This window comes from Dufourea novaeangliae, unplaced genomic scaffold (assembly GCF_001272555.1).
Source record: "Dufourea novaeangliae isolate 0120121106 unplaced genomic scaffold, ASM127255v1 scaffold36, whole genome shotgun sequence".
Classification (NCBI taxonomy): domain Eukaryota; kingdom Metazoa; phylum Arthropoda; class Insecta; order Hymenoptera; family Halictidae; genus Dufourea; species Dufourea novaeangliae.
Genome location: NW_015373907.1, coordinates 72,632 through 87,112, shown reverse-complemented (window position 1 = coordinate 87,112; position 14,481 = coordinate 72,632). Strand labels below are relative to the sequence as shown.

General features: G+C 36.1%; 1 protein-coding gene across 1 annotated transcript in view; it reads right to left on the bottom strand.

Annotated features, from left to right (window-relative positions):
- LOC107193869 (serine/threonine-protein kinase mig-15) overlaps positions 1-14,481 on the bottom strand; it is a 101,340-nt gene that overhangs the window by 68,296 nt on the left and 18,563 nt on the right. The window contains exons 10-12 of the mRNA XM_015583401.1: positions 10,149-10,252; positions 5,045-5,136; positions 2,793-2,866 (exon numbers count right to left, since the gene is read on the bottom strand). Coding sequence (XP_015438887.1) covers positions 2,793-2,866; positions 5,045-5,136; positions 10,149-10,252 — 270 coding nt within the window. The remainder of the gene's footprint in view (positions 1-2,792; positions 2,867-5,044; positions 5,137-10,148; positions 10,253-14,481) is intronic.

The window sequence follows — 14,481 nt, the reverse complement described above, 5'->3', positions numbered from 1 at the left end:
CGTGTATAAATGTCTTGGCAAAAAGTTTCTAGTACTAACTGAAAATTAGAGGAAAATGTGTGTGTGTGTGTGTGTGTGTGTGTGTGTGTGTGTGTGTGAAAGAACACACAGAAGCGAGAAAAGGGAATTGCGTGCGGCGGTATATAACGTGTGGTAGCTGTGATGACAATGCAATGATTAAAGTTATACGTAACATTTGCAATGGTGGTGACATTGTAACGGTGTTGCTTTCGTGCCGTTCGTATTGGTCGATCGGTGTTTCTGTTGACGTTACAGTGTTTTACGGGTTAGGGAATTCCGAATAGGAAATAGTAAGTCGTGGACTTTATTTCAGACTTTAACCGATATTTATTCAATAAAGTTTCAAAGAGAAACACCAAGTGCCAACTGAATTTTTACTTATTTTATTGCATTATTCTAATTATGGTAGAGTTATTAGGGAGAGAATAAAGTTTTCTAGAAATAAAACTAAACATAAACACGACATTATTCGATTATTCTAAATTATATTCAATTACATTACGGTTGAATTCTATAAAGTAAAATCCGCCCGGTTTGAAAATCGTTTCATGGGAGAAAAAACGCAGTTGATTGTGTAATAATATCATAAATAAATACTATAAAATACATAAATTTGTATTTACATTAATAAATTACTTATTGTTTATCAGTTTTGGTCACAATACTTGCGTGTAATATTGATCACACAAAAAATGGACGACTTTGTTAATAATAATCGAGGTGAAGGACATTATTGATCTGAGGAATGCTTATTTAACATGTACAGTAATGCCTTGTTGAGTGCAACACGAGACCGACTTGATGACTGCGACGTCGTCATCCCCACCACTGGGGAAGGGGGCCGTGGAACTTATCAAGCGCTTAATTTTTTGCCCCGTGCGCAGCTTGAAATTACAAATTGAAGTAGAAATATTGATTTAAAGTTCAATTATCTCTATCATTTAACTTAAAATTGCAAATTTAAGTAGAAATATTGATTTAAAGTTAAATTATCCCTGGCGCCGCATCCCTTTCACGAGCCTACAACTGAATGAGGAGAGATCAAGAAAAGATTACATGGCTGGGTATCGACTGGCACGACACTAATGTAACGATGAAATTTTTTTATTTTTGGTTCTTTGTTAATGAAACTTTTATTAACATATTGGTGAGATTATTCCGATTTAAACGATACCAATCACGGTATAATTTAGAACATATTTACTTATGTGGAAGGAGTTAAAAATCCATATTCTTTTATTATCGCTTCTGATAAAGTACAAACATAAAAAAATGTTGGAGCCTTTGTTTGAGTGTAAACAGAAGCTTTCTCTTTCTATTCTTCACTCGCTTGTCATATTCTATGTTCGGAATACTACAAAGGCAAGCTGTCGAGGTTCGAGTCCTTGAGCAAACAATTACATTATAAAGCCAAATCCAGCACGTGCAACAGCGAGCACGAACACGCGCAACGCGGCGCGCGGCCGAAATCTCGTCGACACTCGAGCAACATACAACAGAAAAGTAGGCTTGTAATGCCCGGCATAAATATATAATTTTCTTTTTTTAACACAGTAATTAATATTCGGGTGGTCATGATAACAAATAGACATTCCTTCTGATATTTTCTATGATGCGCGTCAGAATGCTCGTATTCGGCTTGATGTTGCACGATGTCGTTAACTGCGCGTCCACCCATTAAAATCGACCCTTTCAAGAGTGTTCTGTAATGCGCATTGCACATGTGTGGACCTGGCTTAAGGTGCTGAAAACCTTTCCACGTCGTGATGACCGCAACGAAGCGGACCCGAGTTTATCGCATTCAACACGGGATTACTGTAATAGTTCCACACAGAATTCTTTAAAAAATAAAGACCGCACTGGTTTTCAATTAACAAGATATAGACCAGCGGTGGGCAAAGTTAGTTCCCGGGAGCTAAAACCTGTCCCCCACCACCGATCACCGTTACCATGGAGTAACAGAGACAAGAGTCTGAGCCTCTTTGCCACTACGAAAGCACAAAGCGCAAAAGAACGATTGAAAGGGGAAGCAGGCGCGTGAGGGCCCTCACGCTGCCCTGAGCGGATATAGGCCATCGTCGTGTTTTACCATTAAGAAGTACAAGCACATTAGGTGCCATTTCTGCGACCACGTTGGGACAAACAAATATTATTCTTCTTTATGCATTGCATTCTAACAACATAAAATTCATATTACTGCAAAATGTGTACTGCAATTATAATTAAACAATATTCTCAGTTCAATATAACTTTACACATTTTTGGTTTCATATTTTATACCCTTTAAATAAAGTCTTCGCTTTTTAGATATTCGTTTTTCGTTTCTTAACACCTTGTTAGAATGTCACCACCGGAACAATATAACCTATGGCGACGCGTACTCATCAGTTGCGTACAACTGTGCATGAATGTGTTGTGTAACAGTAAATGTACAACAATCAACGCACCAAGGTGCCTCGTAATTACACAAGATCCAATCACAACGAGAATTTCGTGATGAATAATTAGAACACGGCTGGACAAATATTACTGACCTATGTCTGAATATCAATCAGCATACAAATATAAATACGTAAAAAGAATAAATGTACGATGCAGTCGTTTGTATTTTTAAAGAGAAATTTACATTGTCAATGTATCGAGATATCGATTCATACAGTTATTAATACATGTCGATAGATCTCACATAACATACGGAAACGGTAGTATGTAAAAAAAAGACTAGAAATATGGACGTCAACTTGCACAACATTCTCGAAGACAGTACTTACCCGTTTCATGACAAGCGTACGATCAGATTCCTCCTCGTCGGGAGTCGGTGGTAGTGGTCGGTTTGGTGCACCGCCTAAAAAGAATATTCAACATTTTACATCGTAAATGAAATCATGCTCGAAATTACAAATTATTTCAATGTTTATGAAATGTTGAAGGATTCTTGGAAGTTTATACGAGTTTGAAAGTGTTAAAAGTTTTCGAAATATTATACTCCTATTTAAGGAGTTTTCATTCCTCGATTTAAGTGATGGATAACTTAGAAATCGCTTTTCTATGGGTAGAAAATTACGATAAATCAGATATGTCAGTACAGGGTGTAAAAAATGTGAAATTCGAAGTCAAATTCGAAGTTAAGTTGCTTTTTTTGTACGATGTGCAAGACGAGTATATTCAATGTACGATTTGTATTCAATAAAGTTGAACACCTCAAGAATAATTAGGCAAATGCCTGTCGTCACCTCACATAATGAAATGCATATTTGACATCCGATCAACTAAGAAAACCACTACCACAATAGTACAATATTATTTTTAACCTTGTTATTTCATCCTCCAGATCTTAGGAAATATACAATACATATACAAAACATCTTTTAATATTTTATATAATATAGTACACCAAAATAGGGGGTTCAAATTACTATAAGTCTAACGGATTAAAAAAATATCTGAGGCACCGTTAGACATCGAAAACCAAGCCATTTCTATTACCACGTATTGTAACTTCCATATCGACAAAATAAATTTAACCCATTTGTGTCAACTAGCTAAACGCATCTCAAAGTATCTACTACGTAGACGTACGATTGATAGTCAACCTGTACTATTAGTAATTTTCTTAATTTTATATTATGGATAGCTAAATTACGAATGTGCTAAGCACAGACGATTCATATACCTAAACTGGCAAAACATTCAAATAACAATAGATGCCTCCGATCGCGTATTGATCGATATCTCTGAAGTCTGTGTTCTAAAACAATGATTGCTTGTCGCTTCCTTTTTTGCTTGAACTCTCTGAAGCACAGGATTTTACAGAAATGCCAAGTTGCACAGACATTTTTTCTATTAAATGTGTCGAAATATTATTTTATTTCAATTATTTTTAGTAATATCACGATTTAAAGGTGGTATGAATAACGCCTGACCATGAGAGTTGGGTATACAAAAAAGGTGGGACATTTTTCATATCACCGAGCTTCAAAGAGTTAAAACCAGTATTATTCTTAAATATTTCACATCTGGATGGAATGGTTAACTTTGCGGTCCTCCGTCAAGGTGGATTCGACATTTAATTCCATTGCAATTACTATATTTGGACTTCAGAACCAGAGTGTATCAAGTCACAATTTTCAAACTTTAGAGGAAAGCAAATCAAAGGTGCAAAAGCCTTGTAACTTTGGAACTGTTCGGTAAGAATTCAACGAGAAACAACCGCTACCATCGAACTACTGAATGGACTTAAGACAAATCTCGATCTGTTGAAATGGTGAACATTATATTAAGTCCGCTATGTGGTGGACTTTACATTATGACCTGGAACAAGATATGAATTTAATATCATTTTCTTCACTATTACATTAAAAACTAAATGATTTAGAACGAAATAATTTTCACCGTTGAAAAGAGTGAAAAATTTAAAATAAGAAACATGCAATCTGTCATTATTTTTAAAAAGTGGACTTGATACAATCTGGCTCTGGGGTCCAGACATGCTTTAGCGATTTATGGTATATTTGCTTAAAATTGAATAACTGTATCGCTCGGTAATGCTATTTCAATACTTCTCAAATGTTATAAATACAGTAAACCCCTGTACACTCACGAGCAAAGTCGGCTTCCGTCGGGGGAAAGGCAAGCAGCGTAGAAGTAAAGTCTCCCAGCACTTACTAAATATATTTCAAGTATAGAAATAAATGTTAAAGCGAATATTAATTTGGCATAAATTTCAGTAACTCCCAAAACTAAATGGTAAGAGGCCTTTCGACAATCTGACATTTTCTCCTAGCGGAAGCCGAGTTTGCTCGTGGGGGTACAACACGGAACGTATTCCCCGCGTAATAAGGGGGTATTCTGCATGTATATCGATGTAAGGATTAAAATGTAGTTACATCATATAATATTTATACAACTGCTTAGAATACTCTGAACCGCAAAGAATTAAAGGAACAAGATACCAAAGATTATAAAATAAAACTTATGCTATTATTTCCCTGAAAGATAAAAGGACTTCAATCATATGTCCTACCTTTCGGCTTACCTTGATGGTGGGAGTTCTGGGCGTTATGCGAAGACATCGACGACGGATCTGTAGATGGTCTGAAAGGAGAAAATTCGGGTCTGCAGCAACGGACACAGAAATGCAGAGACACGTGATGACGCAGTAGGGACACGGAATGCGTTGCGTACGTTGCGTGGCGATGCGACGAGGACGACGATGCGAAGCGATATGTTGAAGCGTAATGAAAGATGAAACGGAATGACATTAGTATGATTAATTAAAGTATTCGTTTCGTTTTGATTATTGTATTAAATGATCACGCGTTTATTTATTATACATAAATCGTCGATTAGTAATTAGTATCAGTTTTCTCGAATTCACGAGAATTTACTTGATTACTATTTAGACTGCGGATTTTTATGCAAAATGACATTTTATGAAGTAATTTATTGAGACAGGAGCAAATGTAGGAACTTCTTTTCTCTCTTAAGTATGTTATGGGGCTCAGAATAAACCAGAAAACCCACTGTATCTGGTGTAAGTTTTGTCCTTTATTGGATTACGCAGAGCCCTATAGGCTATAAATGCATAAAATCCGCAGTCTAGTGAATATCTATTATCGGAAACGCTGATCATCCGAAATAACGATCAAAAGAAAACACACAACATGTCAGGAATATTTTATAAAATAACACTGTTCAACAGCCATCTGGATATCGAACATTCAATAGCGGTTTTTCGTAAATTTTTATGCCCTGAACACGAATTTTTAAACGGTTTTTCCACAGCACCCTCAGTTTTCGAGAAATTTAGTTTTGAAAAAAAAAATGCAATTTTCAATATTGCACATTTTCTCTGTTCAAACAGTAAGTAATAGTTTTTCGGTTGTTGATGCGTCAAATTATTCTACAAACTCCCCTGAATAAAATGGTATATGTTGTTATTACATTATCAACATCAACAATCAACCGAATAACTATTACCTACTGTTTGAACACAGGAAATGTTCAAAGTTGAAAATTTGCATTTTTCTTCAAATTCCGAAAAACCGTTTGCAAATTCGTATTCAGGGCCCAAAAATCTATGAGAAACGGCTATTGAATGTTAGAAAACCGAAAAAAGGTTAAAATTTGTTGAACGGTGTAATTAGTATAAAAGATTGTACCTACATATTAGGCGAATCTCGAAAGAACATACTATGTTAATATAAACATATATTTCAAAAACTTACATAATATTATGTATTACTCTTAGCCTTCGGGCACTGATGCCCGGGTCCACTTCGACCCGAGTTTTCGGCATTCATTCATATTAGTTTTGATAAATATACCGCCATTAAAAAGGAACGTTCAAAAATTCGTTTAGAAGAAATGATTCATAAGGAATATAAAGATCCAAACGGACCAAGCATTCAACTATTTTTATTACCATTAAAACCGTCGGGTGAGATCTACGGAACTGCAATTCTTCAAATTTCAAATTCTATAAATTCAACGAAAAACCGCTTATCAGATACTACTCATGATAATATATTGCTACAGTGAAAGAATAAATGTGGTGCTGCTAAAACTTCAATAAGAAAAAAATATTTTTCATCATTTTTGATTTTTCACAACTAAGATACTCAATTAAAAAATTGCAAAAAAATCTCCAACGCGCGCTCCGATAAATACTATCTATCAGATTTTTTACAGAATTTTTGCACGTCATTAAAGAGGGATAATAGAGGAAAAACCGATAATCCGAATTTTCCCTATTACTACCCTCCTGATCGAGATAAAGGATTGAAACGTGGCACAGACTATTTTTTCTGGACACACTATCGAATGATATATTACAAGTCAAAATCGGTCTAAGGGAACTTTTGACCACCTTATCCTGCTATACCCTTTGATTAAAATTTCACGTTTTATTTTATTGCAGACACTTCCGTACACTAATTATCACAAAGGAGATGAACTCTACAATACAGAAATAGAATTTTATTCTTTCCCGAATAATTCCCTTGAGAACCCTTTAGAATGCTAAATATTGTTCGCTGTTTTAAACATCTCGAATATCATAAAACTTTCAAAAGACTTTTTTCAACAGAAGCTGTACTATCACATGGCAAACAATAAACTGTATTCATTAGTTCTTTAAAGATAAAACTAGAAACAGCTAAAATACTTGATTTAACTAAATTTTCTTAATGATACAATAGATCCGGAAACATTTATAATTTTTTCGTGATCAAGTAACTAGGTATGTACCATGACACATACTAGAATAATAATATCTTATCTATTAATCCAAATATCTTATCTTAATCTTAAGACTATGCAAGGAAAAATAATTCTATATTAAATGGCTTTTGATAGATTAATTTTTTATCTGCCTTCTATATTTTATAATATACAGGGAGTCATGTAACAGGTAGCACAACCAAGTAGGGAGTGATTCTACGAGAAAAAAATAAATTTAAAATACACAATAAATTTTTTTCATTTCAGTTTTCATTTTCGAGATAATCGAATTTGTAACTCTGCTACATACGCATGCAACTACATAAATACGACCAAGCTAGCACGTTTGTTCTTTGCATTCCGTTTTTACTTACTACCATGACGTATACCCGCATTTCAGATTAATTGTTGAAGTCGATTTTTTCGAAAGCGAAGTCTCCAACGAAAACATTCTATTCTATATTTTCGATTTGTTTTTTCGCATACAATCGCCCCCTACCCGAATGTACTATCAGTTACATGATATTCTGTATAATGAAAAATATGATTTTACATGACTGCAAGGATTACCCTTTATATTTCATAAGAAATTCATTCGGAAATTCAAGTTCTCTATTGTATTTTAAAAACTGGTTAAATGAGGGGACAACAATAGTCAATTATAAAGAGCTAATATATGTATTGAAGTCTTGAGAATATTTCCTGTCGCCTGTTTTACTCAAACAACAAGACGTGAAACATATTTGTCCATTTAATAATTATTAAGCCGCGTCCCCATCGTTGTGGCATTTGCCGTGCGGCACAGATCTGCGGCAACATTTGCCAGTCGGCGCGCACAGTACTCCCGAACAGTTCAGTCGATTGACTTGTTCAATATTTGTGGTACATCCGCATTTCATTGCATTTGTGTAAAAAATACAAGTTTGCAATTTTTGCCTACTTTCGTGAAATTGGGGTGTAGGTACTTATGCATTTTTAACTCAAGAACTTATCATATTGATTTAATTTTTTCTTTCCTTTACTTTAGAATGGTTGGCCTATTTGAATAATATTTTTTTAAAGGGGTTACGTTCCCAACCTTCCAAACATCGAATTTTGTTCTCATTTAAATCAGATATTTATAGTGTGTAGAATATTAGGCAAAAAGAATTAAAGCAATATCTCAATATTTAAAGAAGATATTTGTCAAAATGTGAGAGCGTGCACGGTCGAAAAATCCGACCACGTCGAATACTAGAAAGTCTAGAAACCCTAGAGTCCATAGCATGCTCCTATAATGGTAGATTAACTGTAAATTGTAAAAAAATGTTTTCTTTTAGCATTTTTCGTCTTTTTTAACTTGAAACACGTTTTTCTGATAATCATATTTTACAAACTTGTCAGCATAACTTCGACAATTTTCAACCTTTTTTTATGAACTTTATGTTGACCTACATAGAATGACATTCGCTAAGGACCGCCGGATCGTTTTAAAAAACTTTTTATTTTTAATATTTTTGTTTACTATTTAAAGATCGAAATTTCAGGCGATAAATTGACTTCTTCGTTCAAACTGGTATAACTTCCTTATTTTCCACAAATTCAAAAGTTTGACCCGATGGCCCATTGATACAACACCATTTTATAAGATCGTTGCTGAATTGTTATTGTTGTATTATTTTATCATGGAAATATCCTGCTGACAAAAAAGCCCCTTTTTCGTGCGGAGGTTGCTGCAGCCACAGAGATTGGAGGCAAGATATGACAAAAGTGTCTCAAAATAATTTTTTGCTTACAAATAAAGGTCCCAGAAGTAATATCCAGTTATCACATTTTTCAATTATTTCACTCCTCTCCAGTTAAAAGTTCCCAAAGACGATCAATTTTTCCGCGTCGAGAACATATGTAACCCCTTCATTGAAAAATCATATTATAACATGGAAAATTAGAAACTAATTTTTCTTTTGAGGAAGTCATTTCTGATTCACATCAATAGGCTACTAACACAAAGTCACGCTGGGTCGAGCTCGAGACCCTCTCCGATGCAAATACTATACATACGTACATGATCAATGTCCACAAATTCATAATCCATTCCTCGGACTGTATGCGGATTTTTATTATTCGTATACGAAAGAATAATAACCACAACAATTTAAAAAAAAGTATAATTATTCCATATTTATATTATCACAACTAGTGCATATAATTCGACGGTAACAGAGTACAAACGGACAATTGTAATTTTGTGGATTTTCACTTTTTTACAGAAATGGACTCTACATATTGTTTAGAATATTACTTATAATCTGTTCATGTCAAACAGAAAGGAATCAACCGAATACGATATACAATAGTTGCCGAGATATAAATTCATGAATACAATCCATTTTCACGAAAATAGGCAAAAGTCGCAAAGTGACAGGCCTGTATCTCGTAAGTAAATTCAAAACTCGGAAAATGATGACTAAAACCCCACCCCGTAATACGTTCCACGTGGACTACATCATACGTCATTTTGAACAAAATCCCAGACATCGAGAAAAAAAAGTGATCGACTTGGCGTGGAATGACCCTCCTGTGTTGTCGAACACGCATCCTCATTGCTAATTCGGCACGAATTCTTTTTACGTTTACCGACATCAGTCGGGAAACGCATCAGAAAACGAATCGGCATGCCGTTCGGCTTTTCAAGCCATGAATGCAAGTTCACACACGAGTCTACACATCGAACGGCTGAGCCGTCTGACAAATGCCGAAGCAATGGGGACGTGGCTTTACACTTGACGTAAACATTATGTCGCACACATGCCATAGAAAGTGTGAACTACAACCGAATATTTAGCATTCTTTCCCAGAGTAACACACAAGTTATTCGTTCATCAGTTAACACTTTAATGTTAGAAAAAATAAAGGTTTTTACTCACAAAGGTTTGGGTGGATCGCTCGCAAGTAGGGTACCATCATTCCTCGCATTATTTCCTCCTGCATCTTCAAGGTCGTCGTCACTATCACTTTCAACGGACAAGGCCTGCAAAGAAAATTTTTCATTTATTGTACAATGTTATTGAAAGAATAACACCGCAATTAATATTATAGTTTACCATCTTCCGTTCTGGCCAATCTCTACACATTTGTAATTTAAATCTTCTCTGGTCAACAGAGATACGCGACCTGTTCTAAAAGCAATGAGATTCTGTTTATGAAAACCTTTTTGCATTATAATTTTAATAATGAAGATGATTTCCCTCAAAATAGTTCCCTTGAACATCGATGCACCAATAGAAATGTGTCTGCTTCCTTGGAGTAGTATTACCCAGAGATGAGTATTATCTAGATAAAAAGTTATTTAAATAACGATTCAAATAAAAGATAATTTATTTTTATCCGTTATTCGAAACGTCGAATAACTGGATTTATCTTTATTCGAAACTCCACGGATAAATAAATCATTCGAAATGAATTTATTCGAAAGTGAAAGATAATTTGTTAGCGCTCGTCGCTAACACAGGTTTATGGTACGGTCAAGGATTTTTAAAATTGATTGGAAACCCTCGGAAGGAAACGTGTTCCTGACATTTGGCAATCAACTGTGCAGGATACCCACCTTGGAAGGGTCCGCATGACCATCGACGTGTCATAAACCCCAGACCTTGGGACGGTACCTATGCGCGGGACTTAACGGTTTCTCGGAACCGCGTGAGGAAAGTGGAACCGACGGGAAAGTCCGCGATGTTGCCGAACTACCGTCCACCCCCATCGTCAGAGGGTTGCGACAACCCCTCCTTAAAAGTATCGCGCCAAGGGCGCATGGAAGGGATGCACGGGCCCAGCAACCATTTTTCCGGAGAGTTTTTTGACACAGTCAGTCAGAGACATTCGCAAGCAAACAGTCATTCAGTACAGTCGCACCTATAGACAAATTTTAGAACGCTCCAATAATTAGGTTTGAACTCTGAGTGAACAGTTAGGTTCATTGTTGTATTTATTTAATAGCACTCAGTCTCTTTCTGTACATACTGTAAATAAATATAGTTCGGTTATTAGTCCCAATATTGGGTGGTCCTTCGCATTTTACTAAGATGGCACCTCAGTGCAAATACCCGCGATCGCGACCAAAACAGAGTGTCGTGATCCTATCATAATTTTTTTATTCGAAGGAAATTTATTCGACCGCAAAAGATAATTTTTTTATTCGAACGGAATTTATTCGAGCCGTCGAATAAGGTTTCCTTATTTCCTTACTTCCTATTTCGAGTAAGGTTCAACTTTGGCCAGCCAGCCAACTCGAAAAAACGCGTTGGCGAGCGTCGAGCATCGAACGTCAAAGGCCAGCGACCGACAGTCGGCATACAATTTAAATAGACGTAGATGAGATAAGGAATCACGCACGAATGAAAATTTAAACTTTTACAGACCTGCTTAATAATAACACTGTTCAACACGTAAAATTTTTTGAAATTGTCAATAAGCATTTCTGATAGACCTTTATGAGCTAAATACGAATCTGCAAACCGTTTCTTTCCAGCACGTTCAGTTTTTGAAAAAATCAATATTTGAAAAAAATTGCAAATTTTCAAGTTTAGAGTTGTGTTGTGCTTTTACATTAATAGTTATTAAGTTACTTTTTACACGAATTAATTCTCTGGACAATTGCGAACAAAGTGATATAAATTATTACTAGATTATAGTCTAATCTAAATATGTTTAAATAATGCTCAAAGTGAAAAGCACACCGAACATGCACCACATTTTGCTGATATTCTTTAATTTATTTCAGAAATTAAAGGTCTAGGAGAAAATCTAACCATACGACGCGATAGAGCCGACCTTTCTGCTCTTGCCCTGCGGGTAGCGGGATTTATAGGGGTCACAGCCGCGATGACCCCTCGCGTCGCCCGCAAGGCAACCGGGCCGAGGGGGTGGTACTGGGGGTATCACCTCCTTTCGCGGTCTGTCCACGAAAAGACAGCGTCGAGAGGTAACCCTTCGGCGTTGTAGGTAGGAGGTGGAGGGGAGGGGCATTCGTTACCCCCCTCCAGAGAAGAGCCCACCCCTTAAACACCTATAGGGGAGGGCAATGGGCAGGGCTGGCCGTGGTCATGCCGAGCGTTCCCTCTACCAGCCCTTCGCCCGAGGATCACCGGGGGGTTTTCAGTGGGTAAAACCGCACATTGGCCGTCTCCGGCCCCAGCGGAGGCGATTCACCTTCTTGAAGGTTTTCCCCGTTACAAAAAAAAAAGACTCTTCTGCTCAGGAAAGTATTAACGAAAGTTACAAAATCTGTTTTGTTTTAAATAGGGAAGCGAAATGGTTCAGCAAAACACGCGGCGGCGACAGTGGTACTCAGTGACGGCGGTCGTCTTGCCTGCTGCTCGGCGTAACGGAAACGCTAGGCGCGTACGGCCACCACTGTCGGCGCTGCGTGTTTTGCTGAACTATTTCGCTTCCCTATTTAAAACAATGCAGATTTTGTAACTTTCCTTGACACTTTCTTGAACAGAAAGGTCTGCTCTATCGCGTCCTATGGTTAGATTTTCTGCTAGACCTTTAGTTTTTGAAATAAATTAATGGACATCAGCGAAAAGTGGTGCATTTTCCGTGTGCCTTTCATTTTGAACATTATTTAAGCATATTTAGATGTCTATAATCTAATAACAATTTATATCATCTTGTTCGCAAGAGTCCAGAGAATTAATTCCTGTAAAAAGAAACTGAATAACTATTACTGTAAAAACACAACACAGTTCCAAAGTTGAAAATTGGCAATTTTTTTCAAATTTGATTTTTTCGAAAACTGGACGTGCTGGAAAGAAACGGTTTGCAGATTCGTATTTAGCTCGTAAAGGTCTATCAGAGACGCTTATTGACAATTGCAAAAACGAAAAAAAGTTACAATTTGTTGAACAGTGTAATTTGCAATGAAATTTTTAGTATATTTGGTACCTGATCAAATCCTTAATAGAGTATATACAATGTTATAGTTCTTGGGAAAGGGGCGTGGGTCCGGTATTCGTTTAATGGCTTGTGGTACGGCTGGAAACTGTCATACGAGGTCATTTGAAGTGTGTCCCAGCCGCACCATTTTTAATGGCAATCGACGCGTCGCACAGTAATACAGAACGCCGATTTAGGAGTTCAGAAGCTTAATTTGAGTGTAACAATGGTAAATTCAAAACCAAACTTGGTAAGCATGTATTCAACATCCATATTTATTAAAAGAATACAAAATTAATAAGTAATGTTTTTTACTAATACTTTTTATATAAACAAAATAAACAAAATTTTTTTTGACGGAGTTATTGTCAGTTACAAGTTCTTTTACACCATTTTCGAAAATTAATAGACTTCTTTAAAAATTTTTCTTCTGGATAACGAAATTGTGGATATTAAACAATTAGAGAATGCTAATAATTTATGGAACAAATCAGTAATTGTTTCAGTTGAGGACAACTTTTTATAAATTTGTATCAACATTAGATGCATTTCGTTACATGCACACCATGTTCAACATAGCTTTAAAATTTGAAATTTTGTTGACAAATAAAGATTATTTCCAAATGTTTTGCAGACATGAGGTTTAGTGGTAAATAACTATTGATGCCGGCTATTGGCGGACTTGATTTCTAATTTAATTGTTACTTTAACTCTAATTTATTGAATTACGATTAGTTCCAAGTGCGCCATTTTGCGCCTAAACCAAAATTATTTTGGTTTTAAGTTCTATCAGTCTAGCAAGTAATATTATACCGAATAACAATCACTGATTCTCATGAAATTTTCTTACAAAGTGGTTCTCATCAAAATATTTGACACATATATTTTTGTATCTGCTGTCATCCATATTGAAGGAGTGAAAACAGACCTCAAAGTTATGGGTGTGAAGCATGCTTGGTTGAATATCTCGGAAACTATTGGAGATACAAAAACGATTTAAATGGCAATATTGTGTGTTTTGTTATACGGTATTCCGATATATTATTAGACTTTAACAAAATTCAGTTGTTGACCCTAAAAATTAACAGAAAGGCAGAACTTTTAAAGGATTATTTGAACAAATGAATTTTTCTAAAATGAATTGTTCTGTACCACTGTGCGTCGTGGGTCCAAGCGATGGCAAATTTATGGGCCTTTGACGGCGGTTTCCTGAGAAGGCGATATTCGTGCAGCAGTATTTTGCCTGCTTGCATTGTGCGAGTTGCGTCGCGATGCGTTGTACGTTAGGGAAACCGCTCTAGATTGCCATTAGCCCTGGCATAT